This window comes from Oculina patagonica, chromosome 8, assembly GCF_052425735.1.
Source record: "Oculina patagonica isolate OP01 chromosome 8, crgOcupat, whole genome shotgun sequence".
Taxonomy (NCBI): domain Eukaryota; kingdom Metazoa; phylum Cnidaria; class Anthozoa; order Scleractinia; family Oculinidae; genus Oculina; species Oculina patagonica.
The window spans coordinates 50,518-69,576 of record NC_135765.1 but is presented as its reverse complement, the minus strand read 5'-3'; the positions used below and the strand labels follow the sequence as shown (position 1 = coordinate 69,576).

The 19,059-nt window shown below is 38.4% G+C and overlaps 2 protein-coding genes and 1 long non-coding RNA gene across 3 annotated transcripts; all 3 read right to left on the bottom strand.

Annotated features, from left to right (window-relative positions):
* Positions 1-767: 767 nt before the first annotated feature.
* LOC144662009 (uncharacterized) lies at positions 768-3,000 on the bottom strand. Its single transcript, XR_013572381.1, has 3 exons — positions 2,855-3,000; positions 2,640-2,725; positions 768-863 (listed from the first exon to the last, which is right to left on the bottom strand). It is a non-coding gene; the product is annotated as an uncharacterized LOC144662009 (long non-coding RNA).
* A 2,637-nt stretch (positions 3,001-5,637) lies between these two features.
* LOC144663320 (uncharacterized) lies at positions 5,638-12,392 on the bottom strand. The gene is made up of 9 exons (XM_078524216.1): positions 12,209-12,392; positions 11,529-11,576; positions 10,920-10,967; positions 9,463-9,510; positions 8,854-8,901; positions 8,497-8,579; positions 7,502-7,756; positions 5,917-6,769; positions 5,638-5,768 (listed from the first exon to the last, which is right to left on the bottom strand). The coding sequence occupies exons 1-9, from the start codon at positions 12,360-12,362 to the stop codon at positions 5,638-5,640; spliced, it is 1,668 nt and encodes a 555-aa protein (XP_078380342.1). The 5' UTR covers positions 12,363-12,392.
* A 2,903-nt stretch (positions 12,393-15,295) lies between these two features.
* On the bottom strand, positions 15,296-19,053 carry LOC144663988 (uncharacterized). The gene has a single exon (XM_078525084.1). It carries the CDS (start codon positions 18,847-18,849, stop codon positions 17,383-17,385), a length of 1,467 nt encoding a protein of 488 aa, XP_078381210.1. The 5' UTR covers positions 18,850-19,053; the 3' UTR covers positions 15,296-17,382.
* Between the last annotated feature and the right edge of the window lie 6 nt (positions 19,054-19,059).

The window sequence follows — 19,059 nt, the reverse complement described above, 5'->3', positions numbered from 1 at the left end:
TGCAGATTATCACTTGTATAAAAAATATTTGTATCATCAGCAAATATACGAAAGGATAGTTTTTTTGAGCAGTTAGGTAAGTCATTAATATAAAACAGGAATAGAAGAGGACCCAAAGTTGATCCCTGTGGTATTCCACAAGTTATAGTTTCAGGACTAGATTGGATATTACCAATCTTAACATATTGAGTGCGGTTATGTAGATAGTTTTCAAACCAGTTAAGGGTTATTCCTCGTATACCATAGTGGTAGAGTTTAGATAAAAGAATATTGTGGTTCACAGTATCAAATGCTTTAGAAAAATCTAAAAAAACACCCCAGGTAACCAGCTTTTTATTCATTGCCTGTTTGAGGGTGTCAGTGATCTAAAAAATGGCTTGCTCTGTTGAGTGCCCTTTCCTAAAACCAAACTGATAACCTTTATCTTTAAAGCTGTAGTTAAGAGGAATGATTAAATACTGTTGCGGAGGGGAAATTTTGTTGCGGAGGGGAATTCTGTTGTGGGAACAAAAATTTCTTTTGAGGGAGATTTAACTATCAATGGTGTTCACATCGTCAAGAGAAAGCATTTTCTAACCAAAGTTTGCAACCTTACAGGTGCATATGCACTAAAATGCATTGCATTGCTGCAGGCATTCAACATGTAATCTGCATTTTATGGGTCAGTTTTGTTAAAAGGCAATTAAAAAAAAAAGTAAATAAAAAAACTATAAGGCACGGAAAAGAATTTCAGAATTAAGAGAATTTTTAGAATGAAATTTATCTTACCTTGTAATGAGCATCTTGTTTTAGCCAGCCACAATGTTTATGACTTCTCAGAACACAACATGACACAGAACGGGCTCTTGTTTACCTGTTCAGAACTAAACAAATGTTGTCAAAGATTTAACCCAGGCGTAGTCAATCGATAAACCGATAATCCATAACTATCAATAGCAATCGATATCAATCGAAGATTGATATCGATTTCCGATACCACTCGATAGGAATCGATAAAGAAAAAAAGTTGTGAGTTCGATTGATATCGATTTCCGATGGAAATCGATAAGGATTGTTTTATCGATTGTTATCGATTGCCATCGATTTTTATCGGAAACTATTTTTGACAATCTCTACAAGATAAACATCGACAGGATGTTGTTTTTATAGCTTTATTGGGTAATTTAATCGTGGATATGCGACTGCAAATACCAACAAGCTGATACTAAAATAACAAGAACAGTAACAGTAACATAACATCTTTATCAGCGCGGTTCAAAAAAGAACAAGGTGCTGCGGCCGAAGTAGTGGTGTGCAAACCTCTAGTCGCGCTATAGCAACGCCATAAATATGAAGCAAAATAAACAAAAGAATCAGTGTTTTTATGATTTCAGTTAATTGCATTAAGAAAGAAGCGTAATCGTAATAAATCGCAGAGTAAGCAAGAAATAAAAAGTAATCCAGTAGTAGGATCATGTTGGATTTTCATCTACGCGAGAACGCTATGAAGGAGATCCAAGATGCAAATGAGAGCGCTGGGATGGCTGGACAATAATTTACTGAAACAAAACGTTTTCAGCCTCAGATCACAAAAGGAAGAACGCTTTATATAGCCTCAGCCGGGGCTGGACAAGTTAAAATATTTTAGAAACACAAACCAAGAGGATCTCCTGATGGTAAACATAATTTTCTACACAGACTCCGGCAGGACTAGATACTCCAAATAATCTGAATAATAAAATGTTTATCACTTAGACGCTAATCTCGTATCGTTTACTTTTACTAGGTAGTAACGGCATGTAACATACTTGAGACAAATATTTCTTAAGGGACTTTTTGGGTTTAGTGATTTTATCGATTGCTGTCGATAACAATCGATAAAGAAATTTTTTTGTGAGTTCGATTGTTATCGATTACCGATATCAATCGATATCAATCAGTGATTGATATCGAGTGATATCGATTTCTATCGATTGACTACGCCTGGATTTAACATATTGCTAAGCTGTTAATTAAACACATGTGCTGATCATTTGATTATAATTTTCAAGTTTTAAAGTTGAAAGTTTTAAAGTTGAAAGTTTGATAGTGTTTTATTTGAATTTATAATATAGATAGGAGTCTACACGCGCTCTGATTAGCTGAAAACCTATGTTTCATCAGAGTATAAAACATAGAAAAATCATGTTTTATTGTTTTTCATCAGCTTTCCTTGAGTGCTTCGCGTGTCGTTGACTGTTCGTTGACTATAGCCACTCGTATCCAACATGGAATAATAATATTGTTTTTTAAATTCCTTTTTAAGTTTAAATCCACTGGAGAAGTGTAATCTTGAGTTGGATGAAACCCAACTTGAAGGAAAGCGAGCAAGAGAGTTCTCTTTTGAAGATTTTCTTCGACAAATCATCTTTCCATGATGGAAAATTGAGACAACAATAAATACGATTTACGGGGAGATCCTAAGCAATATAATAGCTTTTCTAGGAATTACTTACGCCTTGTTCAAGTAGAACGAAGGAAGGGATGGCTTTCATCGTGACTACTGAGCTAATATTGACTATATTATGCTGGCACGGAATTGCAATGAAGAGTCAAACACGTTCAAACGCTGCAGCTGTTCATCACACCATCTACAGTTTCAAGTTTCAGTTACATCTTACCTTGTGACGAGCACCTTGATTGAGCCATCACAAACACATTACTTCTTTCAACACAACGTGACACAGATCGGGTTCTTGCTTTATACCTGTTCAGAATTTAACAAATGTATTAAACACATTACACACGTGGGAAGACACGTTCTTCGCGAGCGGAAATGTTTATCTATGTCTCAGAGAAGCAAAACTTAACGTTAAATCCAATTCCATTTACTTACAAACAAATTTTTCCCAGCAACGTTGCTCCTGTTGGGCTTTTTGCATATTTGAACCAGGAGTAATAACAGATTGACAAATCGTGGGAAATTTATCAACTTGAGCAAAAACATTGTGTTTGTAGTGCCCAGTCTCTATCTTTCGCTACGCAGTCTTTGGCGCGAAATTTCGTGATGTCCATCTTGACGAACCGAACTCTCATTTGTGGCCCGCTGATTAGATTCCTATGTGTCACTCGGCTCAAAAGGGATTAAAAGCCGAAAATCTCGGTGAAAATCAAAAATCTAAAGCCATAATGATTTTTCATCTAACGAGTTGTGACGAAACTAGCTCGGACGTACCGATCCGACAATAGCCAATATCGAGCGAAACTTCTCACGTGTTTATAAAATGGCGACCATGAAACTAGACTGTAGTGGTAAAATCGCTGACAGAAAATGTCTTTAGGGCAAGTAGAAATGATTTCGTGCAAAAAAGGTCACTGGCGGAATTTATTGAGAAACGCTAATAGCAAGTATGAAAGGTAAGAAATTTTAGCATAGTCAATCTGGGTCAATCTGGTCTCCTTTTGCCTCCCGTGAATTTTGTAGTCAATCATGTAAAGGGACCCTTTCACGGATTTCATCCAAACTAAGGCACAAGAAAGGACTATCAAATTTGTTTTAATGTATAAAGTAACCTCTTAAAACAGTGAAGGAATATTTAGATAACATACCAAGTGCAAAATAAGGTACGGATGGCCAAGGTGTCCAGGATTGAAACGGATTGCGATATGGATTTTTGAAATGTGGTCCGGCGGAAAAGTTTTCAAAGTTGATCTCGTTTGCTTGTATAACACTAAATTGTTAAATGCCCGGGAGACAAGCTATAGCTATAGTTTTGACATTTAGAATCATTGAATTAATTTCTTTGCAAACATTTTGTTTCATAGCGAATATATGACCGAATTCAATAACAAATAATTAACTTAGCCGTGAAAGTCCCTTTAAGTGTGTAAAAATTGCTTCTGTATATATTTAACAGGAAACAACCGAAGCTGTTGGTGTGATTTGAAACAATAATGTCAAGTACAGCGGAAAAGAACAGTCGGAAATATCAATTCTGTGGCCTGCAATTAACTTATATGTAAGATTGACATTGTTTAATTCTCTCACCTGCTAATGAAAGGGATCGTGGTTGCTTATCGGATCACAAAGGAATGCAGTTATGTAGTTATGTTGAGATCACGAAGACAATATTCTGCGTCCTCTATGGTTGGACCACACCTGAGCAGTGCCTCTTTAATTTTCTGCAGTTGATCTTGTGAGAACATGGTAGTCCAGTATGAACCATCTGGTGTATAACAGACCATGATCTCTTCATTTGGTCTGATTGCTTTTGTTGATTTTAGCCATACTTCGTTGTCTCTTTTTGCAAACTGGCAGTTGATCCTTTCCTTGACAAAACGTGAAAATTTTTCTCCTGCTAGGTTGAATGGAAAAGTTCCATCATTCGCAAAGATCCCGAGCCCGATTTCATAATCGTTTTCCTGTCCGTTGATTGAAATTTTCTCGCCGCCTATATTTAATTCCATCGCATAGTCTCCGTATTGGGTAGTCGTTCTCAGAGTTGCAGTCGGGGCGTACGAACATATGAATGTGTTCTTTGGAATTTCTTTTAAAGTAAACAAGCCTAATCCAGTGTCTTGCCCTGCGATACCAACCACCCTACTTTCTGAAACGTACAGATTAGCCTCTCCAGAAGTTGTTGTTGTGTATTTGTTGCTCTCAGTGGAGTGACTGAATCAAGAGATACAATGTAATACATCAAAATAAGGCTTGTCAAGGGGATGTGAGGTATCAACATTCTGTTTAAAAATTTACCCCTTTGTTATAGCAAGACAGCCAATTCTCGTCGTAGCCAACACCCTCGATCAGTGTATGTTGTATGAGAGAGAGTTCAAAAACATATTTTGCAATCTTTTGTCCATAATAGCAAGTGCACGCAATAACTGGGTGTCCGCAAGGCGAGAGTTGACTGTATACTTGCTTAGTTTGATAAGAAATATTACTAGAAAAATAGGCTAGCTTTTCTCAACTGCTTAAGTTGAGTACATTACTGCAATGATATTTCATTTGCTTTAAGTGTATATCCCCAGTACAAATATATAAATTTCATATATTCATTTCATATATTGACATTTAAGTTTGCACCTTTGTCAGGTTTTACTTTTGTTTCTACAAGACAGAAGACCTTTGTCTTTTTTGTTAGCGATGAACCATTATGCTTCTGGAGGAGTGGGGTGCTAGAATGCTTTCAAGCCAAAATTGGTGCATGTTTTGCAATGTTTAAAAAATGAGCAGCTGTCTTATCACAAACTGCGGATTTATCTTATGGCTTCAATATCTTCTGAAGTAGATCAACTCGTTCTTGCACTAAATTTTTTATTTTATTTTGGCCAAGATGTGTGAACATATTGTTTATAAGATATAAAGACGCTCATTAAACATTGATTTCATTTGTATTTTCTTCATGAATTTCAAATAAGTTTTTGAAATACCATTCCTCCCTGCCTCCAGAAACGAATGGTTTGTCCCTCAAGTTCTTTGTCTAAGTATGGCCGAGCCTGTGCATTATACATACCTTATGTCAATGAAAACTCCACATTGAGGTTCTGTTCCTGGCTTGACTTTATCAAAGTTTTCGTTTGCCTCAGTTCTCGTTGTTTTTGGAGAACAAAGATTTTTGATAGCTTTTCGCTCATGCCAAGGAAGGAATTGTTCGACAGAGGATGTTTGTGTGAAGTTTACATTGAAATGTTGCAGCACGCTGTCTTCTGTGTTGTTGTTTCCCACTCCAAAAATGTAATTGCGTGATGGGCCACACCAAAGCGGACCAATTTTGTTGTCTTTTGCAATTTTCTGCAGTCCGAGCATTCTGTTGTCAAGGGAAAATTTTGTGAAGACATGACTAAAACCAGTTAAAACAAGGAGGGCATTCAAGGAAATAACAAATGGTTTAGAGGCACTTGCTTCGGTGACAGAAAACGGAGACATGATTCTTTCACGGGTTTCTGGTTTCCCACCAACTAGAGTTTCAAAATAGTTCAGTAGTGTTCTTTCTTTTTCTGTAACTGCAGCTGGGTTGGAGAATCGAAACCAATATTCCTTAAGGGGGCGGTCGTAATAGTCAAACGGGGCATTATACTCCTCTCTTGGTAATTCTTCGCATAAAGAAGCACTGCCTGAGTAAGTAAACGTTCTCAAAAAGAAATGTACAGCACACAAACTCAAGTGTCCAACACGTTTGACAAAGACATGGGAGAGGTCGTGCGTCTTGAAGAAGTGAACGGTGGATAGTTCTGGCGCATCGATTCCGTTCAGGCGTGTGTAGACAACATTATCATCTTTAAGAGGGTCTGGATGACTTTGACTGATATTTGTGATCAATCCATCTCCGTCACAAGCTGTTACTGTGCTGTATGGGATTTCGTCTGATAAAGGTGGTGATTGTGTGTTGGACGCTGTTGAAGAGAAAGCACCTTGTAGGGCAGTTACGTGCATGTTGTGGGGCGCTCTACACTCTAAATGAATCCTATCTGCTAAATTTGCCACTGCTATTTTTACATCACCGTTTAAAAAGTGAGACATTGGTTCGTTCACATAACTCAACAAAGGAAAGTTGTCAACTGTTTGTTTTAGAAGAATGTGGTCTTGGAGAGTAGATGATGACGTACTCAACGTTTTAATATTGTCCAATATGTCTAACAAATGGGGCATCTTTGGCCGACCACGCCTTCGTTCTTCTTGAAGTTCCTGACTTTGTGTCGTGAGGCGATGTTCTCTTATGCAATCTGACAAAAAATAACCGATTGAAGTCGACTGTTGAATTGCAAGTTGCAGTCTTTGTTGCAGTGCAAAACCTAGCTTTCCCAACACCTGTGGAATGTCAAGTCAAGATAGACATTTATTTCAAACCTGTGACCTTCTGATTAGTTTTTGGATGCTTTATAGCTTACTTCTATGAGACGCATGGTAGCTAGCAAAGTTATACCAAACTACTTTGTGTGACTTCAAGTACATGTACAGCATCCTGCTGCATCATTCATTCTAGAAGTTCACTGAATTCCAGTCGTCAACATTATTTTGTAAGTACGAGGTGGTGTACCAAAAGATTATTTCAGTTCGGCTGACCTCAACCAATGCCATCTGACAATAAATCTGTGCAAGTTGACGGATTAAGGAGACATATTCATGGATTGCAAAGTCACCATTATTACTTGCATCATAGTTTACAAAAAAATGATTGAATTGACTAAAAAGCAATTCATTTGATATGTGCTATTTTATAATTTTAACTCTTAAACACTATTGGTCAATTTGCAAGACATTGCTTTGGTGGCCTTGGTTGGAGTTCTTGCACTGAAATATATTGCAGGGTCAACTATTGATTCCATAACCTGATGGTGTGGTGTTTCATTAGAAAAATTATATTCACAAGTTGCCACAAATCTTAAAAAGTTATAACATGACTTTAGCAATTCATGTATAGTATATTAGAAATTAAGGCCCTATTCTCCCAGAGGAGAATTAAGAATGCAGATGATATTAGAAATTATTGATTTTGTTGAAGGGAACGAGTTTCTCGTTTGAAATGTAATTTCTTCCTACCTCTCTTGCACCATCAGGGTCTTGCTGTATGTTGGCAAGTGCGGTGACATCGTCTGAAGAAAAGTAAATTATGGAAGTTGGCTCCAGGATCCGGTTAAATTGGCAGTTACTTAAATACTCCAGGTAAATTTTTGCCTTGCTGGATGGAGAAGTCACTTTTGCCAACATTTCTTTTAGATATTTTGGGTCTTTAAGGCTCCTGAAGTCGAACTCTGGTAGCTTTTCTTGTTCATCAGAGTTTCTTGATAGGCGGCCCTTATAGAAAATATTCAAAATATTGTTAGGAAAGTGGTCATAACAAGTTTACTCGACGAGGATCCACCTTTTGAGGGGATGGGGGGAGAAAGGACACAAGGATGCTTGAATCTTTTTTCCCAGTTTGCACTCTTGAAAGAGTGGGGCTGTGTAAAACAATGTTTTAAGGTGAAGGAGAGGGTACATTGAGAGACCACCTGTCTTGTTTTTAATATATTGTTATGTTAAGATGTGTTCCCCATAAGCTTTTGTGAGCTTAATATTTACCCCGACACTTGAATATAGTTATTATTATTATTATTATTTTGAAGAGTGCTGGAGCCTGCCTGAGTACAATAGATATGACCATTTCCCTAACATTTATGCTGCAAGTTGAATCAGTACTTTCAATATTTTACTATAATATATTTTATATCATATTCTTTGTCTACAATATGTTTTAACATTTTTCTTAGCCGAAGGATGGATGCTTTGAAAATGGAAATAAGAGAATTTAAGCATGATGTTTACAGCAAATGGCAAAAAAAGAACTTGTGGTGTCTAAATTTAGCCATTTGTATAATTTACAGAAATTGTTTGCATTTAATGTGATTAAGGCATTGTTTTCCCATTTTTCAATCGGCTTTACTTAAGTGCTAAAGAAAAAGTGAGCAAAATGAGAATTATTTTTGCTGTTTGCCGTAAACGTCATGCTCAAGAATAGATTTTGTTTCAGAATAGTTTGAATATTTACTGCTAACCATATCTTTTGTTTTTGTTGTTACCCTTCTCTTGCGTTTCTGCACTATTTTCACCTGTGTGTCCTTAGGCAATTCAGTGGCTTCTAAAAACAAGCAAGGCATGCATCATTAAACCATACTTTCTCAGAACCTGACATAAGTGTGTTTACTGGTGTGGAGAGAGTATTTTCTATTTTCCAATGGCCCATAATACACTGCCCCCCCCCCCCTTCCCCTCCCCCCTCCAAAAAATTTGAGAATATAGAATGGATATTTCTGTAACCGAACCACGCAGAAATGTCTGTCTTTAGTAAGGAAAATAAGCTTTGTAGCAAAAGGATAAAAAATCAGTAATCTTGAAAAATTACTGCTAAATACCTGTCGTCTCCATAGGCTGGACAGATGGTGAATCAGTGGCCTCTAGTCCTACAAACAAACAAGACATGCGTCATTAAGCATAATTTCTCAGAGACTGACAGAAGTGTGTTTACTGGTGTTTTACAGTTATAAAAAAATGAGTCATGGGGTTGCGGTGATGGGTTATATGCTATAATGCTGAAAGCAAATGCAAGGCCCCTTTTTTGTACTGCTTGTATCTTGCATTATATAAAAAATGAATTATCCTTGTAGGGTAACATTAAGCTTAGTTCCAAAAGTTATCCATACCTCCCCTGGGAAAGAATTTGTCTTGAGACCCCCAACCAACCCATTTCCTTCACAGACACATAATTATAAAAATTCAACCGAAAACAATAGCACTCTCCCACTATACAAGGCTGAAGGGAATAAACTTTAGAGTCTGTTTGGTTTTTTTTATTAGGAACCATGCAGTGATATCTAAAGCTTTAAGTTGAATTTTCAAATATCAAAATTTTATTTCCAATCCACTTAGCTTGTGTGGAGAGGATATTTTCCTATTGCCCAAAGTTCACTTTGTTATTCACTTTGATAAAAAATAAGTAATCTTGAAAAATTACTGCTAAATACCTGTCGTCTCCATAGGCTGGACAGATGGTGAATCAGTGGCATCTAGTCCTACAAACAAACAAGACATGCGTCATTAAGCATAATTTCTCAGAGACTGACAGAAGTGTGTTTACTGGTGTGTTACGACCAGACTCAAAACTTCATTATTTAGTCTGTTTCTAATCATGACGTACAGAAAAATGTAGTTAACTAAAATGTATATCTGTACCACCCAACCCAGTTCCTTCAGAGACACATAATTATAAAAATTCAACCGAAAACAATAGCACTCTCCCACTATACAAGGCTGAAGGGAATAAACTTTAGAGTCTGTTTGGTTTTTTTTATTAGGAACCATGCAGTGATATCTAAAGCTTTAAGTTGAATATTTTTCAAATATCGAAATTTTATTTCCAATCCACTTAGGGACCGGTCATTATTTATGTAGAGGGGGGAGGGAAAAAAAGAAGGGGGGGGGGGTCAAGGCTATTTCAGAGTGGCAAGAGGGGGGGGGCTAAAATTTTTTATAAAGAAGTTTAGGGGGGGATAAGCAGTTTGAGGTGGGTAAAACAGTTAAATAGAACAGTGCAAACACCATATGTGAAACAGTGAGATGCTAAATTGTACAATTTTATGCTATTTCTATTGTTTTCTTTTGTTGAAACTCCACTATTATGTACAACTTTAGTGATTTGTATTTTACAGAAATACTGTTTTCACTCTAAACTCCATTGTTATCTTAAAATTAATTTTAGTTAATAAAGAAACCAGACCTTTATAATCTGCTTTAATATCTGGTTTGACTGAAATTATTTTCTTTTTACAAAATGATTATCACTGCAATAGCCCAAGAAGTAATAAAACATGATATTTATGACAACAAGAATTCAAAGTAATTAATCCCTTTACAACTTTAGGAAAATCATTGGAAAGGAATTATATTTTGCATGGATATTACATTTATGTTCACCATGAGAGCATAATTTGTAAAAACTACCACTTTTCCAAAGTTAAGGAGTTAATAATAGAGGTATGTTTACTATACACATAACTCATCCAAAAATTTGCCGTATTGCTGGACAAGTATCCATAGCAAAGAAGCCTTGGTTGACTAAGTGTTGATCCAGCCTTTTTGCATTAGAACAAGTGTGCAATTAAGATTGTATGTAACATGCATTTAATAATAAATTACTTGAGGCATATAAAGGGAGATATGAGGTGGGGGGGGGGTCATGACGTACATATTGAATAAAGAAGGGGGGATCACTTGCCACTTACATGGCCTGGAGGGGGGGCCTTACAGAAATTTTGATCTTTCCAACATATTTTTCCCTCCCCCCCCCCCCCCCCGCCCCTCTACATAAATAATGACCGGTCCCTTAGCTTGTGTGGAGAGGATATTTTCCTATTGCCCAAAGTTCACTTTGTTATTCACTTTGATAAAAAATAAGTAATCTTGAAAAATTACTGCTAAATACCTGTCGTCTCCATAGGCTGGACAGATGGTGAATCAGTGGCATCTAGTCCTACAAACAAACAAGACATGCGTCATTAAGCATAATTTCTCAGAGACTGACAGAAGTGTGTTTACTGGTGTTTTACAGTTATAAAAAAATGAGTCATGGGGTTGCGGTGATGGGTTATATGCTATAATGCTGAAAGCAAATGCAAGGCCCCTTTTTTGTACTGCTTGTATCTTGCATTATATAAAAAATGAATTATCCTTGTAGGGTAACATTAAGCTTAGTTCCAAAAGTTATCCATACCTCCCCTGGGAAAGAATTTGTCTTGAGACCCCCAACCAACCCATTTCCTTCACAGACACATAATTATAAAAATTCAACCGAAAACAATAGCACTCTCCCACTATACAAGGCTGAAGGGAATAAACTTTAGAGTCTGTTTGGTTTTTTTTATTAGGAACCATGCAGTGATATCTAAAGCTTTAAGTTGAATTTTCAAATATCAAAATTTTATTTCCAATCCACTTAGCTTGTGTGGAGAGGATATTTTCCTATTGCCCAAAGTTCACTTTGTTATTCACTTTGATAAAAAATAAGTAATCTTGAAAAATTACTGCTAAATACCTGTCGTCTCCATAGGCTGGACAGATGGTGAATCAGTGGCATCTAGTCCTACAAACAAACAAGACATGCGTCATTAAGCATAATTTCTCAGAGACTGACAGAAGTGTGTTTACTGGTGTGTTACGACCAGACTCAAAACTTCATTATTTAGTCTGTTTCTAATCATGACGTACAGAAAAATGTAGTTAACTAAAATGTGTATCTGTAAATTTGAATGACAGCATTCATTATATTTTTGCGTGAATTATTTACAGTCATTTACAGTCACGGTTAGATGATTGCGGTTAAATGAATGACTGCTTATTTAGAATTGGGCTATTGCATAAAATTTTTGCTCCCGACCTGTTGAGGAGCAGTGGAATTCTTTGGGGGTAAGGGCAAAAATCTGTGGATTTCCTTAGGGGTAAGACAAAAATATAAGGGATTTCTTCAGGGGGAATGGGTGAAAAGTTATGGAATTCTTAGGAGTAAGAACGTGTTTCTAATGGAATTCGTGAGGGTTTAGCACATTTTCAAAGAATTTCATTGGGGTATAAGGCATTTTTAGACGTTTTTAACGGATTTCTTTGGGGGTAAGAATGAAACGCCTGAAAAGACCTGTCCTCAACAGGGGGGTGCGGATAATAAATGCAATAGCCCATTCTTAATAATAATTGTACTGGAATTCTCAAAAAGCTTACCCGCGCTCTGGCGTTTTAGTTGAGAAATTTTGTCTTGAACTTGGGTTAGAAGTTGCTTAAGATCTTCAGAGACTGTCGGTGTAATCACTCTAACGCGTTTCCAAAGATCGAATAATTCTTCTACTAAAAACTTTGGCAATCGAACAAATTCCATTGTCAAAGCGATTCTGAGTAAAGAATGATTTTTTTGAAAAAATCCGTTGCTTTTCAAGCGGAGTCTGGCCAATCGAATCACAGCAACTAGGTTTCAACCAATCATGCATCTAGAAGCAAGATAGAAAAACAATAGGGACTGGACTGGATCGCGCGGATCGCGAATCACGAAAAAAAAGTATAACCCAGAACACACAACCGTTTTATAGCCAGTCGCAAAAGAAGCTTAGAACAAAACATTAAGAGTTTGTTTATCAGGGGGTCAAGTACGATAAGGCGAAAAACGACTGCTTGAAATTACAGTGTTTGTATGAGAATTTTCCCCGCGATCGGCGACAATTTGCGTAAATAAAAATTGTTTAATAAAAGTTTTTTAACCTTTCAATTCATTAGTTGTTAAGATTCCAGTTTTCGTGTGAGTTTTAGTTGCGGTGTAAAAAAATGATAAAACTGTCCACATCAGTCAAAATCGACAAAAAATTATTAACGTGCTGTTAAGGTCGCGGGGGACACCTACCACATGAATAAATTTGTGAAGCGAAATTTTGCTTGACCTGCATCTTTTAAAACGCTTATTTTCCGGTTGTTATATATGCGTGCGATTGAGCTCAAATTTTACAGAGACATACAGAAATGATAAAGGACTATGAATGTCATCTTTTATTTGGTAGATTGCATTTAACGGCGTTGTTACAGTCTCGTTAGTTCCAAATTGGGAAGAACTTGATTTTGGGGCAGAGTTTGCGGAAAGAGTTGGACAGGGTCGTAACCAGGTATATTTTTTTATTGCGGTCCCAAATTTTAGCTCTAAATTTTGATTTCTGATCCCCAAAATGTGGCAACATTTGATCCCTGATTCCATTCTGATCCCATCTGGTCTGATTGATCCGGATCCCATGACTTGTGACCCGGGATCCCGTGTCCATGATCCCGATCCCGAGGCTGTGATCCCGATCCCAAGGCTGTGATCCCTGATCACGACCCTGGGTAGAAGACAGCACACTGTGATCTTGTCAAAAACTAATCAGTCAATACCTCTCGAGTGTCATAACCGAAGCGGATTTTTTTTAATTTAAAGTTTGCCAGCAAGTTATGGTGGTTCAAATGTGCATTTGAATTCAATGCCTTCTCACTTTTTTTTAAAAGAGCTCTTTTGGAATTCTGTTATGACACACTGCAGTATTCCTAGTTTACCTCTGCAGCGGTAGCTCACGAAGTTCTGTATCCGCGCTGTATTCTCAGCCCCAAAATTGACGGAAAAGTCCAAACTTTGAGATTTCCGAAAGTCTACCGATCAAAACACGGAATCCAAATGGTAATCATGGTAATTATATTGCACGCTTTTATTGTGAGAAAAATGCGTTTTTTAACAAAAAAGACACGATTTTTTAAAAGTGAATATTATTGTGATAACACTGAGTTACATGAATATTAGGCTATAGACTTTCTTCAATCTTTATAAACGCATACAGTTAAGCGTTGTAAATTGGATAAAATCTCGTAAGAGTTCAAACATCTTTATGTTTTAGAAATCAAATAAACATGGGAATTTTTCAGAGCCCATCTTTTATTTTGAGTAAGCATTTTCTTCACAAACAATTCCACACGCGAACACATCAAATCACGCGCGCTCTCCTTGTCCATGTCAGTCGTTGCACTTCGTGCATACATTTTAAATAAATGCATAACGATAAGCCAAAGGTTTCCCCGCGACCTTAAGGTGATTCCACGGAATTGCATTGCGCATCCTTGCTGCGCATAAGTTTTCGCGTAATTTAGCGCGCGCACTAGCGCGCGCACACACAGAACGCTGCGAGATTCCCTTCAGGCTAAGCTGACTGGTAAAGTGAATACAGTCAACTCTCTCTATTAAAGACGGACACCGTCGGGACCGGACCCAACTGTCCGTCTTGTAGAGGTGTCCGCCTTATAGGGAGTCGAGGTAACGTGACACCAGGAACTTTGAAACGATAAAGCTAAACGGCTATGCACTACGAATACACGTCCGTTTTAGTCACTTACGTTAGCAGAACCTATAAAGTGGAACAAATATAATATCAGAGATTCGACTTGTTTGTTAATAACAAACGGCGATACTGTAAGTAGAAAACTAAATCTACAAGTTTAAGCAGAGAAGTAATGCGTTTTAACGGATTGTTTTTGGTAAATTTGGTATGCTAAAGGCGCTGACCTGCTATGCTATATGTCGATAACTAGTTTGGAAGTATTATTCACGAAAACATAACTTTTAGTGCCAGTCCGTTGGCGGTTTCAAAGTGTCCGTTGTCAGTCTTAGAGAGGTGACCGTCTTACAGAGGTGACCGTCTTACAGAGAGTTTTCTTACAGTAAAATGACTGAAAAACGGCAGGGACCATAACCAGGTGTCCGTCTTATGGAGGTGTCCGTTAAGAGAGAGTTGACTGTAACATTACTAAACAAATGTTCTGTCTACAAATGTTTGATCCGTTTCAGGAGAAACGAACCTACCCGGCCAAAAACCAGGCTACGGGCCTGCCTTTAGTTTTCCGTCAAAACGGTATACCGTAAAATTCCGGTTATAAGCCCCCCCCCCCCCCGGTTATAGGCTTACCATACTGGAAAGAAAAAATACGTCCGATAATAAGCCCCCAGGGATATAAGCCCCCTTCTACCAGATGACAGTACTGAATAGGGCTATGTTGCTTTATTATGCGTTTTCAACTTAAAAACGTATGCGTGTTGGTGGCTTTGGGTTGTTGAAGGTAAGGAAAAAGATTCAAACCAAAATTCGCGAACTTTTCAAATTCTCGACATCGCGAGCATTTCATGTAATAAGGCCTGTATTTTCTCGTATTTTCTACCCAATCGTTGAAGGAAAAAATCCTCCCTCCCTCGACAGGGTTGCCGATTTGGAGCGGCTTACCAAGGGACTAACAACATCAACAACAAAAAGATAGAGTTGTTTTCTGAATAACAAAACGTTTATTGATAACACAACAACAGTAACGTCTCGGTCTGGCATTTCATTTCATTTTTTTTTTCTTTCTCGTGCATATTTTCAATTCTAAAATGATTAACTTCACTAAGCTATTTACTGCAAAAGTCCCTGGAGCACCTCTTGCCCAAAGGAATCAAATGTGAATATTATATTAAGGGGGCTAAGTCAAGGACAACTCAAACTTGAAAACATTGGCAAACGTTGCTCATAATTGATCTTAATCTACCGTGACCGGAAACCATCCTTGTTTATTTTACAGTCTTTGTCTATCCGTTGGTGCAAAACTATTATCTCGAGGTTTCCTTCGATTTAAAAACAATCAGAAAAATGACTTCAAATACCGTGACCTGGCCCCTTTAAACATATGTATTTTATATACGAGATAGTTCACAAACAATTAGAAAGACGATGTCCATAATGTTCGCTTTATAAAAAATATAATAATATACAAGGCTAAAAAAGATTTAAAAATTGTAAAATTAAAATGATAAAACCAAACGTTTTCGGCATTTTTCCATCATCTGGAAAGAAAGACCTTTCTTAGATTTGGCGTTCGCTTTGCTAAGCTGCGTTTTCCAACCAGATAACATAGGACGGGTACCAGACATCGCTATATAAAAATGATTGTTAAAAATACAGCTTGGCGAAACGAACGGAGAGAAAAATAGATCTATCCTATGCTTAAGCCTACACTGTGAACGACATACTCCGATAAACAGAAGTGAGATTTTACAAACAACCTGTGTCACAGATGAAAGAAGATCACAGCACGTTTGCAAAACCTCCCTATCTGAGATTTGGCTTCCACTTTCGCAAAGCCGAGTTTTCCAATCAGATACAGGACGGTTTTCACACGTCGCTACAGATGATTAAGAAAACGACAGCCTTGGCGAGAGCACACTGAGGAAAAAAAAATGTGAATTATATATATATACCGTATTTTCTCGATTAAACGCCGGGTACCGAATAAACGCCGGGTCTCCGAGGGGGATTTGAAAGTAGGCCCCTCAGCAAAATTATTTCGGGTATGATAAGCTGTAGGTATATTAGCAAGACACATTTTTTGCCAAAAATAATCAGTAAAAACCGTTGCTTAATGAAAACCGGGCTCAAATAAACTGCAAGAGTCAAATAAACGCCGGGTGTACCAGGCTAAGTTTGAAATTTAATCGAGAAAATACGCATATACTTATTACTACCCTTCTGGATAGTCCTCTCTCTCCGGGGGTTGATAAAATTTCCAGTAGAACGCTGCGCGCACCTTACTAAACTTGACATGGCCGGATGGGTAGGTATAGGTCCTTGCAAATTCTCTGAAACGATGAAAGCTGTGGAGCTTATGTCTAATGCTGCGATAATTCGGAAACTTTTTCAAGAGGCAATAAAAAGAAGGATAATCCACCGCTTGGGCGTAAAACTCGCTTGTGGCAAGAAAACCGCTGTTGTACAGCTCGTAGACAAAGGCAGTACCCCTTTTGGACGCCCGAACGTCGTCGAGAGGCAACGTGTTAACAAGAAAGGCGTGCATCACATCTGATTTGATTAGCAAGAAACCACAGAGTCTTACCAATGAAACCAGATCGTCGGCGAAAGACAGTTGTGAACGTTTCCACTCCAAAAGGTCGAAAAGTAGTTCTACAGTTTCCTTTGGGAATAAGTTTGGCAAACACAGGTACTTTTGGTCGTGAAGCCGGAAACAAAGGCTGCATGTACGTTTAGAAAGGCTCTGGCGCAGAAACGCGCTATAAAATTCACTTATGAAATCGAAAAAATGGGCAGAAAGAGAGCGCTCATAATGTTGGCAAGGCAAACACACCACGGTCCTTTGGTTGCTTGTTATATACTGTTCGTATAGCTGTTGGATCAGGCCTATTTCTCCCAGGATTTGTAACAACAACTGATCCGTACAAAGCGAGTTCAGTCCGTCCATGATTAGGCAAGTGTCTGGCAACTTGTGAAAGAAAAAGAAAGGAAAACAAATTTTTAGGCGCCAACAGAACTTTGATTTGGTTTCCCCAACAGCATTAAGATTTGGTCGATTTACTAAGTACTGTTTTTTTCTTTATAAACCTGGTGATGTATATCTATTTTAGGTGTTCTGAGCTGATATACGCCGTTGGAATGCATGTATACCACGTCAACTGGGTGAACGAGCGCATTCAGTGCCTCCTTGTAGCTCTTACCCGCACTTAGTTTGAATTTCCCGGGCTCAACCTCCGAAAACTCGGCCAAGAACGCAGTTTTCTTATCTTCCGATAGTCGCAAAAGCTTGGCTAGAAAAACCTCTGGGCTTTCCTCACTCGAGTTCGATGCGACGAGAGCCACAAACTCGCCCGGAATTGGAAGCAATTCTATGTTCAATTCGCTGTCTTCGTCTTCGATAATCTCGACCCCATCGTCCTCCAGGCCCCAGGAGGCCATTGAACTTAGGAGATCGATCGCTCTGCTTTTTTTCTCAGCCAGAGGCCTCTCGTCGTAGTAGCGTTTCTGAGTTCGTACAGAATGTTTCATCAAGGTCGCAAACGACTCTCTCAGAGCGAAGTCGCCACATTGCGGCAACGATAGAAAGTGAGTCACAACCGCCTTCCTGATATCTACTGTCGTTAACTTCAATGAAAAGTACTTTTCAAAAAAGTCAGAAATGTAATTGCTATACGAATTTTGTGTGAATGGGTCACCCCTCGCGTTCACGAAAAAGAAATCGTGCTCTTTGCCAGCAAGCAACAATCGCCTCATTTTGGTACGGTAAAGTTGTAAGTAATATGTTAGAAAACCCAGTGGCGTAAGGTCGGTTGTACTAGGTCCGTAAACATGACGTGTTTTGTAACTGTCTTCAATCAAGACCACAGATCCGTCTTCGTTGAAGAATATAAAATTTTGGCCTTGACATTCCTTCTCCGACTGATTCTGATGGATGCGAAGCGTGATATATTCCTTCGTGCGTCCAGGATTCGCGCTACAGTAAAGTAACAATAAGCACAAGTTCATGCAACTTCTCGCTTGCGCCTGTCCGCTTTTCTCGTAAACTTCCCATTTCAATTCTCGACAGAGCTCTAGCAGCTCCGGGTAGACAATCTTTTCTAGTTGCGGTTTTTTCGCCAAGTCATCGACGTGTTCCTTTCGCGCTATTCGTTCTAGTTGCCTTTGCACTGATCTTATTTTTTCCAGCGAACAGGTCAAATCCTCTTTTTCTAACTTTTCGAGGGAACTCAAGGGCACTTTCGCCGCATTAATAAAGGCTGTGATGTAACGACTACAAGTAATTGCCTTGATGCCACGCGTATCCATCATGTAATTTACAAACTCTTGGACGAGCTTCGGGTCCGAACAACAAGACAAATCCGGTTCTACATTTTTTACTTTTTTCACAAACCACATTAATTTGGTAATACCTTTTCGCATCTTTTCGATGGTGGTGCTCTGGAGCGCACCTCCATCGCGGTCTATGTTAAGCTCGATCGAATAGAATTTGCGTATTTCAGACAGGTCGGAGCGGAGCTTTGCGGACATTTCTTCCTCAGGGAGGGTCAAACTGTTTTTTTTTGCTTCATTGCCAGTGTCAGTCGACAAGGACGCTGCTTCGTTTTCGCTATTGGGCTTTGGAGGCCCTTGACTGCTGGAAGAAGTGTCAACTTCCCGCCCCGATAGAGTCTCTTCCGAAGGAACGAGACCGTTGGTTTTAACTGCCTCCGTTTCTGAAAACGATCCCGGACCTATACC